At 37.1% G+C, this 15965-nt stretch overlaps 1 protein-coding gene across 2 annotated transcripts in view; it reads left to right on the forward strand.

Annotated features, from left to right (window-relative positions):
• Positions 1-15965, forward strand: part of LOC148950510 (UDP-glycosyltransferase UGT5-like) — a 72667-nt gene that overhangs the window by 18985 nt on the left and 37717 nt on the right. Inside the window, exons 1-2 of one of the 2 annotated variants that reach the window (XM_089092448.1) lie at positions 13431-14253; positions 14733-14955. In XM_089092448.1, coding sequence (XP_088948574.1) covers positions 13453-14253; positions 14733-14955 — 1024 coding nt within the window. In that variant the 5' untranslated portion in view covers positions 13431-13452. Of the gene's footprint in view, positions 1-13430; positions 14254-14732; positions 14956-15965 lie in introns of those variants that run through there. The other variant, XM_089092447.1, reaches the window with a different exon arrangement.

Raw genomic sequence — 15965 nt, forward strand, 5'->3', positions numbered from 1 at the left:
ACCTCTCAGTAATGGTATGGATAGGTGAATATGTTGGAATTGCCAAGGAAGCTAAGCGGGGGAGACAGGGTCTAATGGGGTCATGTAAATCAGGAAAGATGTCCTCAGTACAAGGATTAGATATTGCGGATTTAGCAAAACACAAACAAATTTGTACATTCCTTTCTTTTAACGTGGTAATACCTACGGATTTAAGGAGGAAAGAGTATGGAATTTTGCTCTCTTTGTACATGATCCTGAGCGAACGCTTTTGGACCTACTCAATTTTTTCACTAAGCTCGCTTGAAAGATGTGAATGCCAGACCGGACATGCATATCGTAATAGCTGCCTGATAAATGATAAATAAACACGGAGGGACTTCATCTTAGGGCAATTAAATTTGTTTGAAATTTTTAACATATATAATGAAACGTTTGCTTGTTTGACAATATTAGAAACATGCTTATCCCACCCGAGAGTATTTGAAATTCTGACAACATAGAGTTTAACATGTTTCACAAGCATTTCGAGTGAGCTAGAGTCAAGGAAAGCGGGAGTAGGTTACAAGAAATTTATCTTCATTATATTTGATTTGGTGGAATTTACTTTCATATTTAGTTTCTTAGCTTCATCCGAAATGTGGGTTAGGATTTCGAGGGGGTTACTTATAATATTCCTGTGACATGCTTCAACGATCGACAAGTCATCCACGTATTTCTAGCTTTGGGGAATTCCTTACCAATATCTTTAATCATAACTAGAAATAAAAGTGGTCCCAATAAGGTTCCTTGAGGAATTCCACAATATATAGGGAGGGGGTCAGAGAAAATATTTTTGTATTTTTACAATTTGAGATCTATTCGAAAGAAACGATATAACAATATTTACTAACAGAGGATCAAGTACAAAGTTAACCAGTAGTGAAGGAATTAGGATGGTGTGGTCAACCAGGTCACAAGCTTTTTGGAAATCAACTAAGACAAAGTTCATTGGTCCTAGAATATCGCCAGAGGGCTCATTCTAACTAATATTAAAAGCTTTAGTGCCCTTTTTAAGTTACCGAAAGGATTGGAGGGCAACTAGGCCCACTCCCCGCCCCCTTTTTCCCAAAAGTGTCCAATCAAATTTTGAGATAGCCATTTTTTCAGCATAATTGAAAGGCCCAATAACTATTTCTTTGGATATAATATAACCCCTCACAACCCAAGGGTAAAGGTCTTGAAGTTATAAAATTTCCCCATTGTTGACGTATAGAATTTGTTATTTGGAAGTATGCATACATTTTCGTATAAGGGGGAGGGGACAAATTTTCTGCTGGAGGTTTTTCGACGGGGGGATTTTTCATGGGGAGGGAAGTTTCCAGTGGGTGAACTTCTCAGGAAAAATTATGCACTAGGGGAATTTGCCAGAATTCCTAAACAAAACTCTTTTTATATGTCTGGGTTTTTCTTTTCTGTCTAAACTTCAAGCGTGGAGTTGTTAGGGGTAATTGTCCAGGGTAAATTTTCACCAGGGTTGGATTGTCTGGAGGAGGGGGATGTTTCCGTGGATATGGGGCCAAATTTCCTGGTATTATTTAAAAAACGATCAGAAAATAAATAAAAGAGACAAGTTTTCTCAACTGAAAGTAAGGAGCAACATTAAAACTTAAAACGAACGTAAATTATTACGCATATGAAGCAGATTGTTCTCTCTTCAACACCTCGCTCTTTACGCTAAAGTTCGAATTTTGTCCTAATTCTTTAAGAACGACTCCTGAAACACAAGGGTCGTTTAATTAGAACAATGAGAAATTTTAAAACTTTAGCGTAAAGAGTGAGGTGTTGAGGAGGGGCAATCCCTTTCATACACGTAATAATTTCTGTTTGTTTTAAGTTTTAATGTTGCTCCTTACTTTCAGTAGAAAAAACTTGTTTCTTATTTAATTGTAACGTAAACCAAGTCAAATAGATAATAATAATAATAATAATAATAATAATAATAATGATAATATATTGAAAACCCGTCGTATACAATAAATGTACAATGACAGAGTATACAAAAATGCGAAAAGAGGAAACAAAAAGAAAACATACTAAAAAATAACAACAAAAGCAACAACTTCTTAAATAGTATACGAAACAGTACGAGAAGAGGAAACAGAGAGATAACATACTCAAAAATTACAACAGAAACAACAACTTCTTCGAAAATAGCAACAAGGACAACAACTTCTGAAAGGAGAAAAAAAGGAAACAAGAGGGAAAATTAAACGCAGACTTGGAGGGAAAAGCAGACTTGCCCACTCGTGCTTCAGAATTGCTGGTTTTGTTTTTTGCCGGCTAATAAGTGTCTCAACAGCTAAATTTGAGTCCGCTGGATTATAGCGCCGAATAAGAAAACTATTTTTTGCCCAAGGTGGCAATTTTAGTAGGTACTTGGCGAAACGAAAAAATAAAGAGCGGATATGAAAATGTTCACGGTTTCCCAATAATTTTAAGAAAGGGATCACATGTGTTCTATGCGGCAGAGCGGTAACGTTGAAAATACTAATCTATAGTGGATGGTTAAATCTCAATAAGGATTTAACGATCAAACTATAGGAGCTGACAAATCACCGTTAAAGATGTGAGATCAGGAGGGAGCGGGTATGCTGTAATGAGGTACCTATTGGCAACTCTAGATAAACTATTTTATCAACTGGTTTTACTAAGCAATCACCTCGTGTAACATTAGTAGGAGGGTCATTCTTCCAATTGTAAAGCAAGACTTCCGACTTTTGGGAGTTAAATCTCAGACCGACTTTCTCGTAATTGGACTGCAGACATAAGAATATTTCTGAAAGGCGGTTAAGCGTCCGGCTGAGATTCAGCGTGTCATCAGCATAGCATAAAAGGAAGATGTCAATGGAACTGAGAATGCATGATGAAGGACAGGTGTCTTTAGGCTCAATAATGTAGTTGTTGAGGAAATTGGGGGATAAAACTGCCCCCTGACGGGAACCTTTACGGACTGGTATCAAAGCTGACCTTGGGGCTGGCGGAAGGCCTTTATCGGGAGGGATCTTGAGTCGCACGCGAAGGCGAGAGTAAAGATCACGGAAATCCCGAATGATATTTGAGTTCACTCCTCTTTTAGCTGAGTTTAGCAACATAAGCGCATTAATCAATGAATCAAACGCTCTCTGCAGGTCTAAACCACCGATCGCTAGGCTTTCTCCTGATTTGTGTGCATCCAGGAGTTCATATGCAACGACATGGAGCATTTCAGCACAACCAATACAGCATTGGAAACCGAATTGTCTTGGTGGACTGCAACACAGTTTTTCAAACTCATCTACGAATAAAAGTTCAAATAACTTGCAAAGAGAAGTAGCAATCTTGATTGGACGGAAAGAGGAGCATTGCATGGTAATTTTTCCTTTTTTAGGAACTGGCGTAAGATCTCCAATTGAGAAAGTGGTTGGGACAATACCCTGAATGAGGATAATCTGCATCAGGAGAATTACGTGACTAATGAGAGCGGGCCCACCACTTTTTAGATGGAGTGCGCTGATCTCATCAATCCCGAAACATTGTTTAGGTTTTAGGCGAGAGATGGCCTTGCATACAGAACCCTCTGATACAACAAAATCACCCTGAGGACAACTATCTAAGAAGTCGTCCAACTCAGCTTCATATCTTTCGTTGAGGGCTGGGCCAGGAGGCAAAAATTCTGGCCCATAGTACGCGTACCATTCAGAGTCAGGGATAGCAGATGCGGACAAAGACTCATCGCTTTTAGAGGACAGAAAGCGCCAAAGGAGAGCAGGATTAATTTTGACCTTTGCATATTCAATATCAATCATATTTTTTCTGTGAGCCTCTAGCTCCTTCGTGAATTTTCTTTCTTTGAACTGACAGATTCAATTGACTACCCCCGAACGTCCACAAGAAATCCAAAGTTAAAGCCAAAATTTAGACTTAGAATGGGTATCTACTAAATCTGTATTTTCACACCAGCCAGGAAGGGTTGGATGACGGGGTCTACTCAGAGGGACGGCAGCTTTTTCAGCACTGCGAAGTGCCTGGCCAATTTATGCGCAATAAATTTCGATTGCTAGTTGTGTTTCCTCCTTTCAAAGAGCATTTAATCTAGAGAGAAGATGGAAAGGGACACGGATCTTACTAAGGACTCTGGCAGCTTCTTCTAGAAATAAAACAGGGTTAATTTTACGCCAATCACGGCGAGACCTAGGAGGTGTTTTCGAAGTTGTTTGCGTTTGTGTATCTGAGCTGTGGCAAGGAATCTCAGCTGAGACCTGTCTTGGTAAGTGATCAGATAGCTGAAAATCAAACAAAACCTTGACAGGCGAAACCCTGAGATTTGCGGACGCAGCGACGTGATCGAGATCTGATGTAGACATTGATGTGTGTACGTGTGTAAAATTTAAATCTTTGCACTTGAGATCAAACTGGTCTCCAAAAATACTAAGGAACAACGTAGAACGTAAACACCTAGATAAGAGCGGTTCATTCAAATCGCAATTGAAGTCACCAATTAATATGCATTGAAGGCTTAAGGATCTAATACGGTTAATACACTGGCCGAGTTTATCATTAGAATAAGTAAAAGCACGCTCCGAAAGCTCATCATGGTAATTTGTAGGCAAATATACATTAATAAAAACAAAGCCCTCAACACGAATCGCTGAAAAATTATCATTGACTTCAAATACACTAGATCTTAGAGTCGAACGAACGAAAGTGGCAATGCCACCGGAGGGTCGCCCTTTTCCACTTAGCTGCTTCGCTGAAACAGAATAAACCGATACTGAACTATTAAAACTAAGAATACTTTTACTGCGGCTTGTGACAAAATGTTCTTGTAAACAGACAGCTTCATTTTGCTCAAATACAACATCTAAGATCGGAATTTTATTCGCGAACGAGTCATTAATGTTCCACGATAAACATTTAACTGCAGAAGCTTCAGATGTCATTTCTTTTGTGGATTACTGTTTGAGGGACATTTACACTGTAACGCGTGTGACTGCCGAATTTGCATTCAACGCAGAATGTCGGCTGTCTGCATGGTTCATCTCGCGTAGAACGATGTTCATTTGAGGCTCATCTAGAGCATAAAGGTTCAGCCGTACACTGGAAATCGAGCTGACCGATCTGGTGACAGTTATAGCATCGTCTTGGCAAGAACTTAAATGGATCGGCAGGAAGACGCTCGTAACCGATAATCACCGAAACACTCAGAAATTGTTGGAGCTCACTGATAGTGTCAAAATACACTTTGAAAGAACTGGATTGTCTGCATTACTCAGTCTTCGCTCTATTTGGGATTAAACTTTTTATTCCTTCACAGATTATATTCTCAGCGAAATTTCGTAGTAGAGCTATGTGCAGGGGCAGGGGTTCTCGTACAGAAATACTGAGATCGGGCTTGGAAGATTTCGCTTTCTCAACGATTTTCGTTGCTGCAGCTTTCGACCTGACCACAAGCTTCCATTCGTTTGCAGATTTGCGAAGTTCACTAATGTCAATTGCAGTTTCACAGAAACTGTCTATGAAAGCTTTCCGGTCATTTTTGCCATTGAGTTCCTTGGGGGGATTTTTCAAAACAACAGAATTGAAAGGAACTTTGGGCTAGGACGTTTCAGGTGCACTACGACTGCTTGTGAAAATACTGACGGCTGGAGCGGACTGGGTAGTTTAAAAAAACTATCAAGCTTCCGAGAGAGTTCATTTACTTTGGCAGTAACTGTTGCATTCACCGCATCTCCGATGACCGGAACCGAGCAGGGGTTAAAGATGACAAATTTTGGCATGCTGACATTGTTTTTCGCAGCTGCTGCAAGAAGTTTGCACATTTCAATGATATTGCCTTCATCTTTAGAGTAGGTTTCAAGACGATTCGTAATATTCAACTCAGTATGAAAGATTCGCTTTGCCTTTATAACATCTTCATGCGTATAGAAAGCAACACACGCTTTTATGATACAGTCCAATTTTATTCCGTCTGTAAGTGCTCTTATAACACAATTCAGTAACGGTTCAAAATGATTTTTTCACTTTCAGCCATCGTAGGTCCAAACGTAGTCAAAACTCAATGCAAAGTCGCAAAAACAAAGACTTACCCGCAAGGGGAGCTTTTTTAAGTCCCCCCGCTTTCCAATAAAAGCCTTCTAGTTATCCAAATGAAATAATCCAATCCAAATGAAATAGTACAAATAGTTCAATCACACAGCCTGACAGTCAATATAACCAAAAACCGGTTTTTTTCAACAGATAATCCTCTCAGAAAGTAAAAGGTGTTAACTGCATGAATGCTTGACCTTATTAAAAGTAACGCTGCATTGTTAACCTATAGCAAAGAGCGTTGCCATGTATTATGAAATTAATTAAAAAAAAAATTTTCAGAAAAATATTTTTTTCAAAGAAAACTAAAGGCCATTTTAAACTTAAGCTATGTATATAAAAGGACCTTTTAAGTTTAAAACTGAAAATGATCAGAAATTACTATTAAAGAATGAATGAAACCCAACACGAACAGATATTAAATAAACGATCATAGCAAAAAACATACAACAAGTAATAATATAAATGAATAAATAGATCTTAAAGCGAGTAATGCTTAGATTGAATAGGAAAATCAAGCTTGAAAAGAAAACAAATATTTTGCTATTAAAGTATTAATGAAACTTAAAAAGAACAGAAATTAAATAAACAACAAATTCGAACAAACATACAATATATATTAACTTAAATGAATAAATAAATCTTAAAACGAGTGAAACATAAATTGAATATGAAAATCAAGTTTGAATCGAATAAAAATAATTACAAACAAGAGTTTGGGTATCGTCTCACTGCAGAAGCCTAAAAACCTACTGTGTCATTGGCACTTTACTGAAAACGATTCTTTGAAATATTTCCACTGTCGTAACTTTAAGAAATCAAAAATTAATGAAGATTTTAGGGAATAAATATCAGCATATGTATATTAAATTGACAATGCACATTTTTTTTCAGTAAACTCATTTGAAATTTTTTTTCAGTAAACTACAAATTATATTATGGCTTTTAGAAAGCAAAGGGGTTTTGAACCCTACTCACATTAATTTATGCTCGTTTTGAGTTTGACTCTAATATTTATTTTAATTTTTGTTCGTTTTGGGTTTCATTTATTTATTGACACTGATTTGGGGTAGTTGTATGCTTGGTAGAATATATGATAGTCCGGACGCCAAGTGTTGAAAATGTGAACCATGCCACGACGGATTGGGACTGCTACGAGATTTAGCCTACCCTCCACCCCCTAAATTGACCATGCGGATTCAAAAATACCAATGGCACTTGCTTGCGAGTGGTGGAACACTCCGAAACTTGACATTTTATTATATTTTGGTGTTTCATGCAAGAAAATGCTTGTTCCACAAAGTTTGAGGTGCAGTTTTCCGCTCAAATAGAAATGCCTAGAAGCCATAGAATGTTTTCATAACAAACTAACACGATTAGTTACACAAAATGGCAGAGTTAAAAGAAACGGCAAAACTATATGAGTCTTGAACAGTCTTGGAAAGTATAAACAAAATCAAATTGAATATTAGATAGATAATGATATTAATTGATGAAAGATCCATCAGTTCAAGATTTTTTTTCACTAATTTTTATTTTCATTTTCAATTCTGTAAGAACTGGAAAAGAATAAATTTGTAATATACGAGTAATTCGTTTTCAGTGAAGCACCAATGACGCAGAAGGCTTTAGGTTTTTACAGTTAAAGAAGGGGGCTGTATCCAAATTTTGCTTGTAGTGAAACTATATTTGTCTTGACTAATCTTGAAAATAACTAATAAATTAAAATGAATATTTGACGCATAATGATATTAATTGCTGAACGCACATCAGTTCAAAATTTTACTGTAATTTTAATATTTATTTTCAATATTAAGTACAAAAGAAAACATTTGTAATATAATTCGTTTTCAGTAAAGCGCCAATGAAGCAGTAGGTTTTAGGCTTCTGCAGTGAGACGATACCCAAACTCTTGTTTGTAGTTATTTTTATTCCATTCAAACTTGATTTGCATATTCAATTTAAGTTTCACTCGTTTTAAGATTTATTTATTCATTTACATTAATATATATTGTATGTTTGTTCGCATTGATTGTTTATTTAATTTCTGTTCGTTTTCAGTTTCATTTATACTTTAATAACAAAATATTTGCTTTCGTTTTAAGCTTGATTTTCATATTCAATTTAAGCATTACTAGATTTAAGATCTATTTATTCATTTATATTATTACTTGTTGTATGTTTTTTGCTATGATTGTTTATTCAATTTCTGTTCGTTTTGGGTTTCATTTATTCTTTAATATTAATTTCTGGTCGTTTTGAGTTTGAATTTTAAAAGGTATTTGTATCTCCTGAGCTTAAGTTTAAAATGACCTTTACTTTTCTTTGAAAAACTTATTTTTCGGAAAGTTTTTTTTTAAATTAAATTTTTGTTCGTTTTTGATTGCAAAAAGTTTCAAGTTTTTATGGCATGGGGGGGATGCTTACTGTCCGATTATTTTTGACTTCAAAAAACGGATCTAGAACTTTCAATTTAAATCGAATGAGGCTTTTTTCAAAGTCTATACGATTACCTCTTTGATAAAAACCTTATATATGAACACCAGACAGCTTGCATAACTTGTGGACAGCGATTGACAACAATGAATGGATTGAAAAAATAACTCCAATCAGGGGGTTTAGACCATTTCACTTGCTGACACAAAGGGATCACGGCTGTTTGGAATTGACCTTAATAGGAATTTGTGTGCCAAAGCAATTTTGCATCTATGTATTTTAACCTTATAATTGGATAATTATAATAGATTTCCTATGTGTTCTTCCCATAAAAAACCCCTTCCCATAAGTTATAAACCCCCCTTAATAGGTTATGCCCCAGAGCATTACTTACAACGCCTACCCCCGGGCCCTGGTGGGCTGTGTTGACACCAGAGTTTTTTGTTATCAGAACTTTGAACTATTTTAACAAAATGTCTATCTCAAAATCTTTATCTGATGTATTTAGGGTGTGGAGGAGGGAGAGGGGCTAGTTGCCCTTCAATTTCTTTTGACTCTTTAAAAGTGAACAAGAACTTTCATTTTTCAATCAAATGAGCCCTCTCTAAAGTTTATACGAGCATCCCTTCCATAAGAAATAATATGAAGGATTCGGAGAATCCTTAAAATACAACCCTTGCCCTGAGGGCTTTGGGGGAGTTGTAATCCTCAAAGACCTAATTTCCAGAACTTAAAACTACGTTTAATAAAATGTCTGTCTTAAAATTTTGATTAGATGTGTTTGGGGAAAAGGTGGGCGAGGGGGGGGGTTAGTTGCCCTCAAATCACTTTCGACTATTACAAAGGGCACTAGCCCTCGGAATTTCCAATCGAATGAACCTTTTTTGAAGTTTCTACGACACCGCCTTCTATAAAAACCTTATGCCCCCAGGGCATAACTTAAAACCCTTGCCCTGAGGGTTGTGGGGGATTGTCCTCCTCAAAAACATATTTTCTATCTGGAAATCAACTAAGCTGAACAAAATGGATATCTCAAAATTTGATTGGATATGTTTGGGAAATGATGGGCGGGGGTGGGGGCTAGTTGCCTTCCAATCACTTTCGACTATTAAAAAGGGCACTAGCCCTTTGAATTTCCAATCGAATAAGCCTTTTTTGAAGTTTTTACGACAACGCCTTCAGTAAAAACCTTATAAGCCCCCAGGGCATAACTTAAAACCCTTGCCCTTAGGGTTGTGGGGAGTGTCCTCCTCAAAAACATATTTTCTATGTGAAAATCAACTAAGCTGAACAAAATATCTATCTCAAAATTTCGATTGGATATGTTTATGGGATTGATGGGCGTGTGGGAGGGGGCTTGTTACCCTCCAATTACTTTCGACTATTAAAAAGGGCACTAGCCCTTTGAATTTCCAATCGAATGAGCCTTTCTTGAAGTTTCCACGACAACACCTTCTACAAAAACTTTATATGCCCCCAGGGCATAACTTAAAACCATTGCCCTGAGGGTTGTGGGGGAGTGTCCTCCTCAAAAATATAATTTCAATCTGGAAATCAACTACGCTGAAGAAAAAGGGCTATCTCAAAATTTTGATTGGATGTGTTTGGGGGAATGGTTGGCATAGGGGGGGGGGCTAGTTGCACTCCAATCAATTCTGACTATTAAAAAAGGAATTAGCCCTTTGATTTACAATCGAATGAGCCTTTTTTGAAGTTTTTACGACAACGCCATCTATAAAACCTTATATCCCCCCAGGACGTAACTTAAAACCCTTGCCCTGAGGGTTGTGGGGAAGTGTCCTCCTCAAAAACATACTTTCTATGTGAAAATCAACTACCCTTAACAAAATGGGTACCTCAAAATTTTTATTGGCTGTGTTTGGGGGAATTATGGGCGTGGGGGGGGCTATTTGCCCTCCAATCACTTTCGACTATTGAAAAGGGTACTAGCCCTTTGAGTTTCCATTCGAATGAGCCTTTTTTGAAGTTTCTACGACAACGCCTTCTACAAAAACATTACATGCCCCCAGGGCATAAGTTAAAACCATTGCCCTGAGGGTTGTGGGGGAGTGTCCTCCTCAAAAATATATTTTCAATCTGGAAATCAACTACGCTGAAGAAAAATGGCTATCTCAAAATTTTGATTGGATGTGTTTGGGGAAATTAAGGGCGTGGGGGGGGGGGCTAGGTGCACTCCAATCACTTCCTACTATTAAAAAGGGCACTAGCCCTTTAATTTCCAATCGAATGAACATGTTTTGAAGTTTCTACGACAACGCTTTCTGTAAAACCTTATATCCCCCCAGGGCGTAACTTAAAACCCTTGCCCTGGGGGTTGTGGGGGAGTGTCCTCCTCAAAAACATACTTTCTATGTGAAAATAAACTACGCTTAACAAAATGGCTACCTCAAAATTTTGATTGGATGTGTTTGGGGGGATGATGGGCGGGGGGGGGGCTATTTGCCCTCCAATCCCTTTCGACTATTAAAAGGGGCACTAGCCCTTTGAATTTCCAATCGAATGAGCCTTTATTGAAGTTTTTTGAAGTTTCTACGACAACGCCTTCTACAAAAACTTTATATGCCCCCAGGGCATAACTTAAAACCCTTGCCCTGACGGTTGCTATTTTCAATCTGGAAATCAACTACGCTGAACAAAAATGGCTATCTCAAAATTTTGATTGGATGTGTTAGGGGGAATTATGGGGTGGGGGGGGTTAGTTGCCCTCTAATCACTTTTGACTATTAAAAAGGTAACTATCCCTTTGAATTTCCAATCGAATGAGCCTTTTTTGAAGTTTCTACGACAACGCCTTCTATACAATCCTTATATGCCCCCAGGGCATAACTTAAAACCCTTGCCCCGAGGGTTTTGGGGAAGTATCCTCCTCAAAAACGTATTTTCTATTTGGAAATCAACTACGCTGAAAAAAGGGGCTATCTCGAAAATTTGACTGGAAATTTTGGGGTACGTATGAGCGTGGGGGGGATAGTTGCCCTCCAGTCACTGTCGGCTATTAAAAATGGCACTAGCCCTATGAATTTCTAATCAAATGAGCCTTTTTTGAAGTTTTTACGACAACGCCTTCTATAAAAACCTTATATGTCCTCAGGGCATAACTTAATACCCTTGCCCTGAGGGTTGTGGGGGAGTGTCCTCCTCAAAAAAATATTTTCTATCTGGAAATAAACTACCCTGAACAAAATGGCTATCTGAAAATTTTGATTGGATGTGTTTGGGTAAATGATTGGCTTGGGGGGGAGGGGCTAGTTGCACTCCAATCACTTTCGACTATTGAAAAGGGCACTAGCCCTTTGAATTTCCAATCGAATGAGCGTTTTCTGAAGTTTCTACGACAACGCCGTCTATAAAATCTTATATGCCCCCAGGGCATAACTTAAAACCCTTGCCCTGAGGGTTGTGGGGGAGTGTCCTCCTCAAAAATATATTTTCTATCTGGAAATCAACTAAGCTGAACAAAATGGTTATCTGAAAATTTTGATTGGATGTGTTTGGGAAATGATGGGCGTGGGGGGGGGGGCTAGTTGCGCTCCAATCACTTTCGACTATTAAAAAGAGCACTAGATCTTTAATTTCCAGTCGAATGAACGTATTTTGTAGTTTCTACAACAACTCCTTCAATAGAAACCTTATATGCCCCCAAGGCATAACTTAAAACCCTTGCCCTGAAGGTTGTGGGAGACTATCCTTCTCAAAAATATATTTTCTATCTGGAAATCAACTACGCTGAACAAAATGGCTATCTGAAAATTTTGATTGGATGTGTTTGGGGAAATAACGGGCGTGGGAGGGGGGGGCTAGTTAAACTCCAGTCACTTTCGACTGTTAAAAAGGGCACTAGCCCTTTAATTTCCAGTCGAATGAACCTATTTTGAAGCTTCTACAAAAACGCCTTCAATAGAAACCTTATATGCCCCATGGCATAACTTAAAACCCTTGCCTTGAGGGTTGTGGGGGAGTATCCTCCTCAAAAATATATTTTCTTTCTCAAAATCAACTACGCTGAACAAAATGGCTATCTCAAAATTTGGTGTGGAGGTGTTTGGGGAGATGAGGGGCGTGGGGGGGGGCTATTTACACTCCATTCATTTTGGACTACTAAAAAGGGCACTAGAACTCTCAATTTCGAATCAAATGAAACCCCTTTGAAGCTTCTACGACGACCCCTTCCGTATGTAGTTCCTCTGGAAAAAACAAAATACAACAATGGAGCCGTATGGCCTTTACTATAGGCAACGCTACAGCGTTGCCTCTGATAGTTGCATTGTGCATGGTCCATGGCATAACAAATTAACACAAAAATTTGCTAATTTCGGTTTTAAACCGGCCAGTGCTGATACAGTTTACCAAAAAGTATTTTTAAAAAATACAAATTTTGTACCACAAAATCTGCAGTTGTTCTGTTTGTAGTAGGAGCAATTAAAGCGAATTTTCCCATTTTGTTTTCTGTTGTTTTTTTTCTTGGACAAATTATCATTACAATAGCTTGTGCAACATTTTACATTTTGACCTAACAACGTAATTCTGATATAAGGCCGTCTTCAGTTTTTAATTTGCTTTTACTATTTGCAGGCAAACTATTTTTTATTATTATCTTATTTTTAGTTGAAACTAAATTACGCTGGGAGATAAAAGTAGTAAATTCCTTATCGAAGAAAACTTTTTGTCTCTGGATTTAAATTTGTTTATTATACAGATTTTTGCTTCCAGAAACGATTAAAAACGGTGACAAGTATTTAATTTTTTTCCCTATTTTCAAAGATCATACAAAATCACAGTTAGTAACAAAGAAATAATAATTAAATTTTCTTATCAGGACCTTATGTGTAGATAAAGACAAAAGAGAAATATTTTAGTTACTGTTTAATATCTGTGAATGTGAAGCTTGGGAGTATAATAAACTCTAGGATGTTTATAGCCTGTCCTGTATTTTGTGTGTTTTTTTCGTTGGCACATGCTTCAAAGATATTAGTTGTCCAACCCCTTGGAACTAAAAGCCATCTCAACTCGATTGTGCCTCTTATTAACGAGCTTGTAAATCGCGGACACCATATTACCTACTTAAATTTTGAGTATGATAAAAATGTGGATAGGGAAGTAGAACAGCTACATATAAAAAGTGGTGCAAATGCGTCGGCTAATCTGCTTCCCAACTTATTCGAAGGCCGAAACAAGGCATACATGCGTTTCGACACTCTAATGACCGTTGCAGCTCATATTCCGAAAGTGGCAACAGAAGTATACGAAACTCCTGAAGTACAGCAAGTGTTATGGAGGAAGTATGACCTCGTAATTTTTGCTATATTAACTGCACATATTCTGCTACCAATTGCGACAGAGAATGGAACACCGTTTATTATCATAACTCCGAATGTTCCAGTAAGCGGACTTTATGGTGTTGAAGATGCATCGTCATTTGCGCCGAATATGTTTCTTGATTTCGTCCCTCCACTATCCTTAACGCAAAGGACTATAAACTATTTAGTTAACAAAGGATTTCGGCTTACTTCCACCTATGGTATTTATTTTATATATGACAGATTTAACAAAAAATATTTCCCAAAAATGAAACCTCTTTCTGAGCAAGTGGGTCAAGTGAGTGGTGTTTTCACTAACTCACATGCGGTTACGGCATATCCCGTTTCTTTACACCCTGGTGTGGTTGAAATTGGAGGAATTCACTGTAGAGAGGCTAAAACACTATCAAAAGTAAGTTGTGTACCATAGGCGCTTTTCTCGCACTTTTTATTCTTCCACTGGCCTCTTTCTCGTGTTTTAAAAATTCAGTTAAATAAATAAGTTTAGTTCATAGTGATCAATCCGGTACTTTCCCATTATATGGGCCTTTATAAGGAAACCAGTCACAAAAAAGCGTTTTTGACGGGTTAATTCAAGACACCGCTATAGAATAATGGAATGCATAGCGTGGTTTTCATTGCATATACGATATTAAACTGTTGTTTTTTGGGGTTTAAGGGGGAGTTACCTAGGATAGGTTACATATTTAATATATGTACTGCTTTACCCCCCCCCCCTTAATGTGCAAATATGTAACCCAAATTTGTTTATAAACTCTTATATATTCATCCTATTTTATTATAGTTCATTAGCATTAACCAAAATTGACTTTTTAGACAGGCCCATATAATGGGAAAATACAATTAATCGTTCTATTTTATGATCCACAGGATTTGGAAGATTTTATAGATGAAGGGAACGATGGTTTTATTCTACTAAGCTTGGGATCTGCCATACCAATGAAATATGTACCAGAAAAAAAGGCGCAAGCACTGTTCAACGTATTTTCAAAGCTTTCACAGCAAGTGTTTATCAAATGGGATGGCGAAGCCCCCGATGCTGTGCCAAGTAACGTGAAGCTTTTGAAGTGGGTCCCTCAACAAGACTTACTAGGTATGATAACACAATGTTTCAAACAATATTTTTCGTTCTAATATGTTCCGTTATGCCTCTGATATACGTTTCTACGGTGAATTCTGAAACAGATTGGTAATGTTTGTATTATTTACAGTTCTGGCAGAATTTGTTTAAATTGGCTTATTTGTAATATTGCATTTGCATTTTATTAAAAATTGTATTTAATTGCATAGTCATATTTATTCCAATTCATGTGTCTGTGCTGAATCCTAACACAATTTAATCATTGTTTCGTCTAACGCACCAAAAATTCTACAAAAAATCAATCTCGAAATTTTTACAAGAAAAATTTTCAGCACAAGAAAAAATCTGACTTGTGTCTCAGAAATTGGTGTAAACATTGAACTTGGGAAATGTTCCCAATCAATTAACCTTTAAAAAATGTCATTTGAAACACCTTATTGTGTTTTTTTTTCGGGGGAATTTCAAGGGAAAAACAGCATTCATCAACTAAAAAAAATGGTGATTGTATAGACAGCGAACAGCCATCCGAGAATAGAGCATTGCAAATATTGTGTGTGCTTTGTCTAATATTAAATAAAAAAACAAGGATTTTTTAACTGAAAGTAAGGAGCGACATTAAAACTTAAAACGAACAGAAATTCTTCCGTATATGGAAGGGGCTGTACCCTCCTCAACGCCCCGCTCTTGATGCTGAAGTTTTTTATTGTTTTAAAACGCAGAGTTGTGGGAAAGTCTACCTGTAGAGTAAAGAGCAAGGCGTTGAGGAGGGGATAGCCCCTTTCATATACGAAATAATTTCTGTTCGTTTTAAGTTTTAATGTCGCTCCTTACTTTCAGTTAAAAATACCTTGTTTTTTTTATTTAATTTTTGAACGTTTTTGAATAAATGCAGGTTTTGATCTTGGCTCACAGGACATGAATAATTAAAACAAATTTTTTATATTAATTTACTTTTATTTGGTTAAATGGCTTTCTCGAAACTAGTTTCATTTTATTTACGAACGTTTTTATTAGTAATAAAT

Source organism: Artemia sp. Qi Xiang Cuo, chromosome 7 (assembly GCF_049724085.1).
Source record: "Artemia sp. Qi Xiang Cuo chromosome 7, ASM4972408v1, whole genome shotgun sequence".
NCBI lineage: Eukaryota > Metazoa > Arthropoda > Branchiopoda > Anostraca > Artemiidae > Artemia > Artemia sp. Qi Xiang Cuo.